This window comes from Phyllostomus hastatus, unplaced genomic scaffold (assembly GCF_019186645.2).
Source record: "Phyllostomus hastatus isolate PE091 unplaced genomic scaffold, TTU_PhHast_1.1 phas_contig_17, whole genome shotgun sequence".
Lineage (NCBI taxonomy): Eukaryota > Metazoa > Chordata > Mammalia > Chiroptera > Phyllostomidae > Phyllostomus > Phyllostomus hastatus.
Genome location: NW_025333664.1, coordinates 11,413,458 through 11,427,523, shown reverse-complemented (window position 1 = coordinate 11,427,523; position 14,066 = coordinate 11,413,458). Strand labels below are relative to the sequence as shown.

Here is a 14,066-nt window from a genome sequence, read left to right as displayed (position 1 = left end):
GATGGGGGGAGGAGTATCCCAAACAGAACAAGAGTTTGTGTGAGGAGCTGAAAGTTTAGTGCAGAGGGGCCTCGGGGAGAGAGACCAGCGAGGTGACGGAAGGCAGGGGACAGGTGCCAAGGCTGCAGCCAAGACCAGAGGATGCAGGTGCTCAGGACAGACCCGAGCCCCATGCTCTGCTGCTCTGCTTGGAATCTCCACGAAGACCCACCCACACTGGGAGGGTTTTACAGGCCAGGCCTGCAAGTGGCACGGGTCACTTCTGCCCACATTCCACTGGCTATCGCTTTCAAGTGCAAGGGGGCTGGGACACATGTCAGGCTGATGGTGCCCAGCTCCCCCTCCCCACACATCTCAGGCCCACCACCGGCTCCTCTCCATCTCCAGTGCTGACCCCACTCCCCACCCCTGACCAGGCCACCCTCGGCTCACATGTGGACTAGGAGAGTCTCCTACCTGGCCTCCACTCCTAGCCATCATCCGTTTCCCACGGCACAGCACAGCCAAAAATGCTCTTCTGAAAAATGTCCATCAGATCATTGGTGTATTTGTTTTCCTGCTTACAGCCTTTCCGATTGTATTGAAGAGTAAACCCAGATAAGGGTCTGTAGGAAAGACCCTCTGTGAAGCTGCCTCTCTGTCTTCCTTCTGCCCCCCACTCCTCTCCCCTCCCCACTCCTCTCCCTCAGCCCCCGGGGAGCCCCAGTTCTCCTAGCTCCAGCCTCACTTCCCAGAGGCCTCGCACTTGCTGCCTGGATGCTCCCTCCCCCCAGCCACTCCCCAGGGAGGCCTTCCCCCATTGCCTTAGCGGCTGGGGCCCACCTCCCCCCAAAACTGATTCCCTTCTTTCTCACAAGTCTTCCGTTATCTTTTGGTTCAGTTTCCAGCCAACCCTCCTTTCTAGGATATCAGCTCTATTTGCAGCAGGAATCTTGTTTGCACCGAGTAGACAGGTGCTTGGAAAACATTTGTTGGATGACTGACTGAACGAATTAATGAGTGGTTACAGGAGAAAGCAGCGGAGGCAGGTCTTTTGCAGACTCGGGCTCCGGGTGCTTTGCTCCAGAGGTCACTGTTTGCAGACACATTAGCCGGGGGCGCCAGCGGGTAAACAAAGGCAGATGTGTGGCTGGCTGGGCGGCGGCAGCTGGGGGAGCCCTCCCTGCCCTCCTCGCTTCCCCCAGGCCCCGCCTCTGGGTGCCCCACCCCAGCCGCGCGCAGCCTGGGCTCCCGCCGCGTGGGTCCGTGGGCGCTGGCTGGGGCGGAGCGGACACCGGGCAGCCGTCGGGGGGCATGGCCCGGGCCGGGGACGTGGCTGGCACGGCGCGGAGCGGGAAGGCGCGGACCGGGACAGCGCGGTTCAGGGCGCCGTCATGAAGCAGCAGAGCGTGCGCACCGCGGCACTCGTCCTGTGCATCCTGTCCTACCTGCTGGTGGGCGCCGCCGTCTTCGATGCTCTGGAGTCCGAGGCGGAGAGCGGCCGCCAGAGACTGCTGGCCCAGAAGCGGAGAGAGCTTCGGAGGAAGTACGGCTTCTCCGCCGAGGACTACCGCGAGCTGGAGCGCCTGGCGCTGCAGGCCGAGCCGCACCGCGCGGGCCGTCAGTGGAAGTTCGCCGGCTCTTTCTACTTCGCCATCACTGTCATCACTACCATCGGTGAGCGCCCCGGGGACCCCCTCGGCGCTCGCTCCATCCCGAGCCGCCCGCGGTGCCCCCGGGTTTGAATTCCCTGCCCAGCTGGGTGACTTTGGAGGAGTCATTTCTGCTCACCAAGCCTCACTTGCCTCCCTGCGCCGAATGGGCTGTCATTGGAGCAAGGCTGGGCTGGGGGACGTCAGCAGGTTAGATTTGCCAAAAGGCTCACACTGAGGAGTGACCAGAAAATACTCCAGGGGCTGGGAACAGATCAGGTGAAACCCGGAAGCCCAAGTGGCTTGTGCTGCATCCTTGGCCACATCACACTAGCTGTGTGACCTGAGGCAAGTTGCATAACCTCTCTGAGCCTCACTTTTTTTCCTCTAAAGTAGGGGTGCTAATTGGCCCTCATGCAGAAAGTTTTAGCACAGGACCTGACATACAGAAAACACTAAAAAAAGTAATTGATTTTTGTATTGTAATTATTATTCTGTTACTCCATAAGAACAGGGACTTAGTCTGTCTTCATCGTTGCAGTACGGCCAGCGCCTGACGCATAGTAGACACTCAATAAACAGTTGTTAAAGGAATGACTGATTTCCACGAGCTTTGGACCCCTCGGGGATCCAGAGCACTTTCTCTGCAGCATCTGGACTGTCAGCCGTTGCCATGGCCACCGTCTGGCTGGTACCTGCGGAGCCCAAGCCCGGGGAAGCAGGGAAAGAGAGAAGCGGGCTCTGCAGGGCTCCCAGCTGGGTGCCCGCCACTCCTGGGGCCCCCGCTGGGGATGTCCAGGCGCCCTTTTGGGCTCGGACCACTGCCCTGGAAGCCCGTGCCTTGGAGAAAATGTCTCCGTAATGTTCTTGCAAGTGGGTGTGAGCTTGTGGGCTTAGCAGCCGAGTTAAAAGCCTGAGTTCTGCAATTACGCGGACCAGAGTTCTGTTCGCATCTCTGTTGCCTCCTGACCCTCCGGTAATTGATTGTACCTCTCCGAGCCCTGGTTCCTTCAACTTCAAAATGCCATTTTTTCCACCTCACTGGCGATTGCCAAGTTTAAATGAGGTCAAGCATGTAAACTGCTTGGCACAGTGCCCGAGGCTAAATAGGCACTATTAATTAGTAATGATGACAATTCATTATTTGCCAACCGTGGGCCCAGCCTCCGTTCAGCCCTTAAGCCCCCTCCTGTCAACACGGGACCCCTGCTTCTCTAGCTCAGCTCAGCCTAAGATCCTCCCTGTCACTGTGCCCACTGGTGTGGGACCCCATCCATCTCTTCTGCTTTCTCCAGCATTCCTTGGAGACCCCCTCCCCCAGCTGGGTTTGGCCTCCTCCCTTGGGTGTTCTCTGCCCTGCCCCACCCCCCTCCCCTGGACCACTACACACACATGCACCTGGGAGTCTGCAGGAAGGACTAAGACGGGGAAACCGTTTTTGCATGTTTGGCCACCTGGGGGCGCCAGCACGTGCTGTGTGGTGCAGGCTACCTGAGTCAGCCTTGCAGACAGCCCACAGAACCGGGAGCTTGAGCGCTGCAGGGACAGAGGAGAGACGCTGAGAAGCAGTGGAGGATAGTGGTTGACAGCTCCGGCCTGGTGACCTCTGGGCAGCTTCATCCCTCTAATCCAAATTTCCCTATCTGTCAAATGGAGGTAATGCCATCTCTTACAGCCATTGAAAGGGTTAAACAAGAGAATCCACGTAAAGTACCCCCTCATGTTTAGGTATCACTACTCATTTCCCTCTCTGCCTAAAACCAGACAGAGCCCCAAACAGCTGGAAACAGCACCGCCTGGCCTCTTCTTCCTAAGGAGCCTCCTCTGTCTCAGCACCCCCCCCAATTCGGTTTATTATGATTATTGGTTATCACATTTCCACTGACCCTTCAGTCTGTGCCAGGATCTGTAGAAGCTGTGGTGACCAGAGAGACAGAGAAGCGACCGGCCTGGTTTCCAGCCTCAGGGAGCTCCCAGCCCGGGGGTGGTGGGCGGAGCCCTCGCTGCCGAGAGAGCAGACAGGGCCGTGCGGTGGGAAGCGGGAGTGGAGCCACTGGCCTTCGAATACATCGGTTGTACTGGCATTTTGAATGAACTATGTACGCACACAGTCCACGCTTCCTGTGGTCGGAAAGGGCACAGAATGAAAGAGAAGGCTCCCTCTTTCTCTGTCCCTCAGCCCGTCAATGCCTTTCCCTGGGTCAGATAGTTACCAGTTTCGGGTGTGTGCTCCTAGATGCACTCTCTGCCTCTGTATCCCTTTAAAACACACACATTGTGCGGGTATTCCATTACACACACTGTTTTTTCTCTTAATTTTTAAACCTACATGCAGGGTGGAGGGGAAAGTAGGTTTACAGTTGTTCGTATGGGAAATAATACAATAATTAACACATAATAGTACAGGAACACACTCTGTGTTTCATGTACCCACACCTGGAAACCTCCTTTTGCCCCAACCCCGATTTTTGGTGATGTTTTCCTGTTAGTTGCCGAAGAACTGTGTCATCTTTTTCACGGCTGTACAGCAGCTCCTCAACCTTGGCACAGTTGACATTTGGACTGGAAAGTTCTTTGTTGTCTGTATGGCATAAAGCTTAGCCATATCCTCGCCTCTACCCACGAGAGGCCAGTGGCACACAGCCACCACCTTCCGGTTGGGACCATCAAAAATGTCTCCAGACATTGCCAACTGTCTTCTCAGGAGCAAGATAACCCCTGGTTGGAGCCCGCCATGTGATAGTCCATCATTTGGTTGCCACCACGATTTACATAGCCAGGCCCCGATGGATGGACACTCAGGCCATCTGAGAGTGTCGCCGTGAGCAACAACACTTCAGTGATAACCCACATGCACACGTCACTCCGCACGTGTGTGTGTCGGAGGACTGACTTCCTAACCGTGGGACTCCATAGGGTCAGAGGGCTTGGGTGTTTTACATGTTGGCAGACGAGGTCAGTTTGCTAGAGGAGGCATGTTCTGTTGGGGAAGGCCTGCCTGACTTTTCCTGGGTCATGGGACCCCCTGAGAATACCACGAAAGCTTTCTCTCCTCTCTCGTGGAAGAAGCGCAGTTATGCACTTACGTTTGGGTCCCCCGCAACAGTCAAGGGGACTGCATGAGGAATCGCTGCACCAGACTGCAGGGGTGTGCAGTGAGAGCTGGCCTGCAGCAGGGTCTGGGGAGGGAGAGCAGATGGGGGCAGGGAGGACAGGGTGGACAGGGCTGCCTGGCAGGGGGTGGGGGTGGGTGGCACGAGAAAAGGCACATGGAGGTGTGACATGCTGGTTGGGGAGACAACATGGGGGGTCTGGACAGGTGAAGGGCAGTCAGATCCAGAAGGAGCTCTAGTTCTTTTTTTTTTCCCTAAGATTTTATTTATTTATTTTTAGAGAGGGAAGGGAGGGAGATAGAGAGAGAGAGAGAAACACCAAAGTGCGGTTGCTGGGGGCTGTGGCCTGCAAGCTAGGCATGTGCCCTGACTGGGAATCAAAGCTGGGACACTTTGGTTCGCAGCCCACGCTCAATCCACTGAGCTACGCCAGCCAGGGCGGAGCTCTAGTTCTTTAGACACCGTGTGAGAACCAGTTCTTCACTCTGTGGGTGCAGGGAGCCGTGGAAGATTTTACCACTTTAAAAAAAAATCAAAATACAATTCACACACAGTAAAACTCACCATTTTTCAGTGCACACTCCGTGGGTTTTGACAAATGAAGACTTGCCCTGTTACAGCAGCCACGACCTATATATACATAGGACATTTCCGTCCCTCTCCAAAGTTTGGTCCTGCCCCTTTGTGGTTAACCCCGCCCTCAGTCTCCGTGACTGACAGCCACAGATCTGTTCTCTGTCCCCATAGTTATTTTTGCCAGCATGCCATTGAAATGGAACCGAGCAGTTCGTACCTTTTGAGCCTGGCTTCAGCACAATACATTTGAGAGTCGTCTTTTGTTGCTGCAGATAACCTCAGTTCATTCCTTTCTGTTGCTCCGAAGAATTCCATTGTGTGGATGTACTACTACCTTAGATTGTTTATCCGTTTTCCAACTGAGGGACATTTGGGTTGTTTACGATTTGGGGTGATTATGGATAACTGTGCAAGGTTTTTGAAACCAGAGAGTGACCTAGGTAAATAGAACCAGCATTTTCAAGATGCTCAGCCCTCACTGGGGGATGGGAGACCAGGCAGGCAGGTGTCAAGGTCGACAGTCTTGTTAGACGGCACTGGGTACTCACCGACCCTCCCCTCCGCTCTCCCTCCAGGCTATGGCCACGCCGCGCCAGGCACCGACTCAGGCAAGGTCTTCTGCATGTTCTATGCGCTGCTGGGCATCCCCTTGACGCTCGTTACTTTCCAGAGCCTGGGTGAGAGGCTGAACGCGCTGGTGCGGCGCCTCCTGCTGGCGGCCAAGCGCTGCCTGGGCCTGCGGCGGCCGCGCGTGTCCACGGAGAACATGGTGGTGGCAGGGCTGCTGGTGTGCGCGGCCACCCTGGCCCTCGGGGCCGCCGCCTTCGCGCACTTCGAGGGATGGACCTTCTTCCACGCCTACTACTACTGCTTCATCACCCTCACCACCATCGGCTTCGGCGACTTCGTGGCGCTGCAGAGCGACGAGGCGCTGCAGAGGAAGCCACCCTACGTGGCCTTCAGCTTCCTCTACATCCTGTTGGGGCTCACGGTCATCGGCGCCTTCCTCAACCTCGTGGTCCTGCGCTTTCTGGCGGCCAGCACCGACGCGCCCGAGCGCGCTGCCCACCGCACCAGCCCGCTCCACCTAGGGGCGCTGGAGAGCCACGGTTCCGCCCTGCGCCGCCGCCCAGCGCGCCCCGAGGGCTCCTCCGTCTCCTCCCGCGTCCACCAGCTTGAGATGTGGGCCCGAGACAATCTGGGCTTCTCGCCCCCGGCAAGCCCTGGGGCTACGGATGGCCGCGGCAGGGCAGGCAAGCTCCAGGTGCGGCGGAAGTCCGTCTGAACGGACTCTCCACAGCGCACCTCTCTGCCCGGGGCCTGGAGAGGGGTGAGATGGCTGCAGAGCCATCTGCTGCCACTGGCAGGCTCTCATTCCCTTCTGTGGCTAGCCACTCCCTCCTCTCCAAAAAGAAAGTCGCGCCGTCACACAAGCATGACTCTAAAGTCACCTCATAGGTGCAGATCCCTGTGGTCCAAACTGTTTTAGGAAGACATGACCAAGTCAGTCCCCTAAGAGAGGCTCTCCATGGCCCATGGCACCATCTGGCCCTCCGGGGTGGGAACGGGCGGCTATTCTCCCGCACGAAGGGGCCGGCTTTCCGTGCTGCAGGGGAAACGCTCCATTTCCAACGCTGGAATCCTACCCTGGAGGCCGGCTGCTCACACCACCAGCAGCACAGACAGGAGATGGACCAGTGGGAACCATCCACCACCCAGCGAGGACCGGCGGTCGGACCACTGCACTGTTTAAACGATCGAGTTCTCTTGCTCGGCATGCACAGTAGATAGGACTTGGCCCCCGGGGGAATGAAGCGCGCTCTTTGCCCACCCAAGCGGATGTTCTGTCTTCGGCCAGCCCCACTTCAGGACGACGGGGCCTTGCTGACGCCCAGCATGTCCCTGGGGCCACCTGGGCGCAGCTGAGTGAGACCAGCTCTTGTCTGGGGGTGTGAGAACGGGGTCCTGCCAGTAACCCGAATGTGACTTTGGGGCATCTCATCCCCTACCTGGTCCTCAGTGAAATCTCATCTGTAAGGCGACTGGGTTCATCCCGAATCCTGCTCCCTCCCGAGCACCTCTGTAAGGGCTCCCAGGACAGGCCCCGGTGCGGGGTGGGGGTGGGGGGCACGGCATTCTGGCAGCACGCCGGCATCCCCCCAACGCTCAGCTCTTTAAAACACCAGCGACCCTTGGCTTTCCAGACACGACCGTCTCAACACAAAGCAGAGCAAGACGAGTTAGAAAAGCCAAAAACTTTAATTTTCAACATGAGCTACATGGTTGTGAACACAATGCAACGTGACCCACTCCGACCCAGGGGCCGGGGACACCCTCCCTCCCCGAAGGCCCGAGGGGCTCCTGCTCCTGGGGGTGAAGGAAAGGTGGGTGGATGGAGAGGCCTCAGCCCAAGGACCCGGGGCCCTGCCTTCCCGCCGCCTTCTCAGGAGGCGGTCTAGGAGAGGACACCACAGACGGGATGTCCAAGGCCCTGGCTTCGCGTCTCCACTTTGCTCTCACAGAAGCTATGAGTAAATGGGCACAACCAGCCTCCCCGCAGGGTGAGTCAGATGAACTCGTGGACATGAAAGCTTACTGTCACCGAGGCGCTGCCTGCCGCACAGACATGGGGCCCTCCCGGAAGGCTGTGGGAGTCCTTGCAGGGGGACTGGGGTGGCTCGGTCCCCCGGGCCTGGCACGGCGCTGCTGCTCAATAAATAAACGCAGGTGGCCTTGCCTGACGCAACAGCTGTGCTCCGAGGGGCGGGGGCTCAGCGCCGTTCCGAACACCGAGTGCGCCCGGGAGTTCCTGGTTTAAGGAACTGGATGGTGGCGAAGCAGCTTGTAAAGTGCACAACCACGCACCCCTGAACCTCCTTACCGACCTGTGGAGGGGGAAGAGCTCGGAACTGAGTTCCGGCCTGAGCCTGGCCGCTCGCTCACAGCGGGACCAGGACCGGCAGGCGCCTTCCCCTCCCAGGGCCTCAGCTGCCCCCTCTGAAATGGGGCTGAGAAGAGGCCCCCCACCTACTGCCCAGGGGCTCCTGTGAGAGTGCCCTGGAGGTAAAAGCACTTTGAAAACAAAAAAGTTTGAGAAGTACTACAGGAGGACCAGGTATCACTGCAGCCGAAGGTTTTGCAAGGATTTCCTTCAGGTGTGGCATGCCAGAGCAGCCTCACACCTACGCAGCGCCAGGCAGGGACTGGTGCTTCCAACCTCCCTCCAGTTGGTCCTGGAGGGTTGCGGCCCCTCGGTGGGGGCCCCCACCCACTCACTGAGGCCTGGACCAAGCCCTCAGTCAGCTGGGCCGGCCCCCACAGGGGAGCTAGGTGTCTATGGCAAACCCTCTTCCCCAAACCCGGGCCCAGAAAAATCGCTGGCCCGTGGAGATGGGACCACACAGGGCTGGGAGGCCCGGGGCTTAAAGGCCACAGATAGTAATCCCAGCAGGCACGCCCTGGACCAATGGTCTCCTGTCCCCTGGAGGGAGGGGGCACAATGGAGCCCTGTTCTGTCCCCCCCCGGCACACGTGCCGAGGGGTCTTGGGCAGGTCACTTCCTGTTTCTGGGCCTCAGTTTCCTCACCTCTCAGACGGGCTACAATTTGCCCTGCCCGCCTTTTCAAGGCCACAGGGAGGCTCCCGTGAGAGAGGGTAGGAGGGGTGGGGGGAAATGGTGGCCCCACCTCATCCTGCCCCCGCTCCAGCTCAGCCTCCGAGGAGCAGGAGGAGGCGGCGGCCCAGGCTGGAGGTGCCAGTGAATGTACAGGTGACCCCCGGTGCAGTGATTCCTGCACTGGCCGCAGTCTCCTCGTCAGTAAAATGGAAATGGCTTTACCAATGGTCCCAAAGCCTCTTTCCCTTCAGTATGAAAAGTGGATTCTGGAGAAGGAAAGTGGAGACAACTCCCTCCAGGTTACCTCTGCATGTGACCTTCGGACCAGAGACTGAAAAATAAAATCATCCCTAGCCCCTCCCCACCCGACTCCCCCAACGCCACCCTCTCCGATCCTCTCCAAATGCTGGAGTCGAAGCTACAAAGGATCCGACAGCGGTGGGGACGGGCTGGGTCTGAAGGTTCCCGAAGCTAATAATGAGAACCCTCACCCCCTCCCCAAACCCCTATCCCTGGGTGAGGACGGATGGTGGTTCCCACGCCAAACGGGCAGAGCCCCTCGGCAGGGGGCACGCGCTAACAAGGATGATACAAAGCAAAAGGGCTCCAGCCCTCACTCACGCCACCCCTCCAGGAGGTGAGCTGAGATTTCACAGAACACACAGGAAAGTCAGTGGGGGGGCCCTCGGGGACCACCCCCAGGATGTTGTTATTGCTTTGGAGCTCTCTCTCTCTCTCTCTTTATAAAGGCTGTGCAGACACCAGAGGGTGGGCTCAGGCTGGGGTGCACCGAGCCCCTTCTCCCCTCGGCTGGGACAGCCAGGCTTTGCCCCGTCCTTGACAACGACCCCTGTACAACCAGAGCGGTGATGGCTGCAGAGAGAGGAGGTGCTCTCCTGGCTCAAAATATTCCAAATGGCGAGTAATAAACGAACAGCAGAGAAATCACACTGGTTTAAAAAAACAAACCAAAACAGTGAGGGGTTGATTCTGGGCCTCAGATGCGAGTCCCTCCAGAGCCCGGCTGCCTCCTGCCCGAGTCCTGGGGTTCCACCTAATCACCCGGGCACCTTGAAGGCCTCCTGGATGGAAAGGCCTCCCCGTCACCCCTTCCCAGTGCAGTGTGACAAGATCCCTGGAGGCCATTGAACTTGACCAGACTTGGAAGGATGCCCAGGGCTCAAGCGGGCTGCGGGGGGTATGGAGGTGGGGGTGGGGATGAGGGACTCCAGGTGAAGGAGTCACCTGGGCAGTAGCCTATAGTGGAACCAGGGACAAGGTGGGACCGGACACAGCCGGATGTCCGCAGTAGAAAACGCCCCCCCTCTGATAGCATCCGGGCCCCGCCACCAAGGCCCACATCCTCAGGGTTGCCTCATAAATGAAACTGGTACCAAGGATAATAAATCAGAACATCTGAGTATAGGGGGCAGCTCCAGCTACAACCCTACAGGGGGAGGGGGAGGCAGGGGAGACGGAGGGGCTGGCCTCCCAAGGCCCAGGCCCAGGCCAGCGAGGAGATGGCCATCTCCTGGAATGTACTCGTGTCTCCTCTCCGCCCGGTCCTGGGGCTCTGCGAGAACTATGTGCAAGCTAAGAACGGGCCCCAGGGCCTGGAACACTAACTCTACCCAGCTAACCTGGACTACGCCCTACACAGCAGGGACTGGGCAATGAGGGGTGGCGGGCTGCTGGGGGCCTCCCGGGGGAGGTGGCAGAAATGTGCTTCTATAAAGAGGGGCCAGCCCGAGTCCTCCCCAGCATGCAAAAGGGCTTCCGGAGGCCCGGGGGAGGGCTGGGCCGGGAAGGCAGCTACCCAGGCCTGCTTGAGAAGGAATCCCACAGTTCTTCGACTCCTACCTCTCCTCTCCTTCTCTCCTTGAGCCAAGGTAACTGAGGCCGGGGCAGTGGGTTCTGCTCTTAGTACACGTGGTTGGTTTAAAAAGACTAAAATAGGGGAGTTGTGTTGCCTCCCCAGGCCCCTAGGCAGGGGGCAGAGGAATAGACAAAATGACCTTTGACCTCAGCCAACAAGAAGGGAGTCTCCTATTTGGGAAACACTCACCTTGGCACCACCAGTCCCAACCCCCGCTTTCCCCAGATTCCCTCTCCAATCCAGCACCCCCAAATGCAGAGACGGTGAGCTTCTCAGGGCTTGGGGTTCTGGAAAACCGGGGTTCTGCAGCTCATCCACCAAAACCCAGAGACAGAGCTCTTCCAGTCCCACAGTTCCCACAGCAGCTTCTTTCGGTCCCACAGAGCAAGGCACCCTGGGGGTCTGTGCCGGGCCCTGGGCACCTCCCCCTTTCCTTTGGTCCCTGCTGGATTCCAATACCACCGGAAGAGGGGCAGGCAGGAGGGGACAGACAGATGGACACAGACAGGCTGCGGCAAAACTCCTTCCACTGGCAGGCGGAAGGAGGCCAGAGCTCCTCTTCAAACGGTGGGGGCTGGGGGCTGTAGGGCCCCCCAGAGCTGGCTCCGGATTCTTGCAAAGCCGCCCGGTCAGCGTCGGGGCGGGTGTAGCTGCCTGAACCCGGTGCCGCAGGAAAGACACTTGCTGGTTATTGGCACCATGGAGACGGCCGCTGGGTTCTGGACTTGGCTCCGGGCAGCGAGCTTCCGAGGACGCACAAGGGGGAGCAGTCGGACAGCGCCTGGGGCGGGAGAGTGGTCTGCTCTGCCACCTCAGCCCTTCCCTTCTCGGCCTGCAGCCACGGCCACCAGGTCACCAACCGGCCAAGTCAAAAGTGCAGCCAATCCCGCTGGGAGAGGACAGGTCTCAGGGGATAGGAAGCAAAGAAGGGGTGAGGAGGGTCCCAAGGGGGGCGGGTCTCCCCGTTCCTCTTCCCCACGGTGGGGGAGAACCCCGTCGTCCTCTGTCCGAGGTGCCCCTGGGCCTGGGATCCCAGGTCGGGGCTGGGTGGTCTCCAGGCCATCTCGGGGAGCCCCTCCCTATCCCTGGCACTAGGATCGCTCGCCGCAGGGTCCCACGGTGCTCTCAAGGGACAACTGGGAAGCCTGCCGGAGCAGGGGGCCCGTGGCCGGGTCCACCATGGAGGAGGTGGGGAAGAGCTTGTACCAGCCCACGGCAAGGGTGGTCAAGTCCAGCTCCTCCAGCAGCACGCGGGCCACACCCATGAACTGCTTCCGCTCCATCCGCCCGTAGTTCCCCCACACGATCACCTGCGGGGCAAGAGACACAGCGGTTCCAGCCGTCCAATGCCACTCCCGAGCTCAGAACCGGACCCTGGGGTCACCCCCAGGCCCAATTCACCTCCGAGTCCTGCAGACTGGACCACCTTTAGATTGCTGGCTCCAGAGCTCCCTGGGTGACTGCCTTTCTGCCTCTGGCCTCACCCCCTCCACTCCAGCCCATCCTCCACAAGCCCCACCCTTGAATCCCAGTCTTGAGGGCCGACCCTTTATACTGTGAGCCCCCTACTAACTTCCCCCACGTGCCCTCTGCTTCCGGAACCTCAGAGCCCCCGGCGAAACAAAGTTTCAAAAAGTGGCAGGTGTTGTATGTGCCCAGCATCTGGACGGTCTCCTGGCTGTTTTAAGTTGTATTTGGAGGGTTCTTACAGACTTTCTGGACAGGGAGCATCCTTGCCTGGGCACATACTGGCTTCCCCACTGAAGCACGGACCCCCTCCAAAGAGGACTTACCTTACTGGGAGTGAGACATGGTCTCTCTCCTACCCATTCCGCTGAAAAGCAACTGTTGAGACCAGCTAAACGGATTTCCCAACTCAGTGGTGGGTCTCCACCCACAGGCTGACAAACTCTGTCCTAGACAGGACCTGGGCTTCCCAGTTTAGCAAAAGCCCCACGGTCTTGGCCATGGGTATCACCTGGGACCCATCCTCACTGGCTTTGCCCGTCCAGGTGAGGAGCAAGGAATCAGGCACAGGCCAGCAGTGCCCAAAAGACAGCTCCGGGGGAGAACGGGCACCTGGCTTCTGCAGGCACCCGACCTGGCCCTGTCTGTACCCACACCGGGCAGCTGTTTCTAGCTCCAGGTTTGAGTCACCGCTGGGATTCTCCTGGTGGCCAGAGGGCCGAACGCCTGTCTGCATGCTCAAAAGGCTCCCAGTTTATTACCACTGGGCTTCAGGCCAAGCCCCTGGCCTCCAGAGGTTGATGACGATGATGGTGATGATGATGGCGATGATGGTGATGGAAGCTATTTGCAGAGCACTTACTATAGGCCAAACTTGCAAATACTTTTCTTGCACAAAGCACACCTTTCACCATTACTGCCACTGTTGTCAGCAGGTGCTGCTAGTGTCCCCATTTTACAGATGAAGAAACTGAGGCTCAGAGAGAAACTTGTTCAAAGCCGCACAGCAGGTTGTGGAGCGCTGGTCAACCACTGCGCTGCAGTTCCTCCAGGGGAGGCCCTCCCCCGGGGCACCCCTCTCCTCCCCAGTACTGCAGGTGCAGGTGCACACACACGCGTGTGCACACCCTCGCCCCTCACCTGCAGGACCTTGCCCTGGGGACTCTCAGGAAACAGCAGCACCTGGTTATACAACGGGTCCAGTGACTTGCGAGCGACTTTGGTCTTCTTCTTGGCAATGCAGACGCCATTCTCCAGCAGGTAGGCCTTGATGTAGGCGGCTGGGGACAGAGGCCAGCAGGTGAGCCCTGGTGTGGGCCTCAGGTGGCGGGCATGGGGCATGGCAGAGGGGGCTGCCCACCACTAACTGCTGGGGGTCAAAGTGCCTCCCATGGAGTCTGGGGAGGAGACAACAGGGCCGTGCCAGGAGGTGGGAGTGGTGCTGGGGTGCAGCCAGGGTTGGCGAGGCCTGCTCCACCCCCTCAGGCGGTCCTGCGAGCCTCCCCCTTCCCCTGCTCACTCTGTACTCACCTGCTTCCTTTCTCTGTCTCTGACTCACCCGCTCCGCCCCTGCCTCACACAGTCATCGCTACCCATTCACCGAGCAAATGCTTTCTGATCACCCACGGCACGCCAAGCACCCTACAGGGCACTGGGGTAAAATCATAAACAGGAAAAATGGCCTGCGCCCTCCAGGAGCTCCGTCCAGCAGAGGGTGCTGACGAGGTCAGCCGACAATCTCTACCGGGACTCCTGAGTCACTGGCAGTTCTTGGTGAGTCACTGGGG

General features: G+C 58.9%; 2 protein-coding genes across 2 annotated transcripts in view; one reads left to right on the top strand and one right to left on the bottom strand.

The window, feature by feature from the left end:
- Positions 1 to 1,373: 1,373 nt before the first annotated feature.
- KCNK15 (potassium two pore domain channel subfamily K member 15) lies at positions 1,374 to 6,605 on the top strand. The gene is made up of 2 exons (XM_045833605.1): positions 1,374 to 1,656; positions 5,896 to 6,605. Exons 1-2 carry the CDS (start codon positions 1,374 to 1,376, stop codon positions 6,603 to 6,605), a joined length of 993 nt encoding a protein of 330 aa, XP_045689561.1.
- Positions 6,606 to 7,598: 993 nt separating this feature from the next.
- The window catches only part of RIMS4 (regulating synaptic membrane exocytosis 4), a 50,334-nt gene continuing 43,866 nt past the window's right edge, over positions 7,599 to 14,066 (bottom strand). The window contains exons 5-6 of the mRNA XM_045833723.1: positions 13,420 to 13,559; positions 7,599 to 12,122 (exon numbers count right to left, since the gene is read on the bottom strand). Coding sequence (XP_045689679.1) covers positions 11,904 to 12,122; positions 13,420 to 13,559 — 359 coding nt within the window. The 3' untranslated portion in view covers positions 7,599 to 11,903. The remainder of the gene's footprint in view (positions 12,123 to 13,419; positions 13,560 to 14,066) is intronic.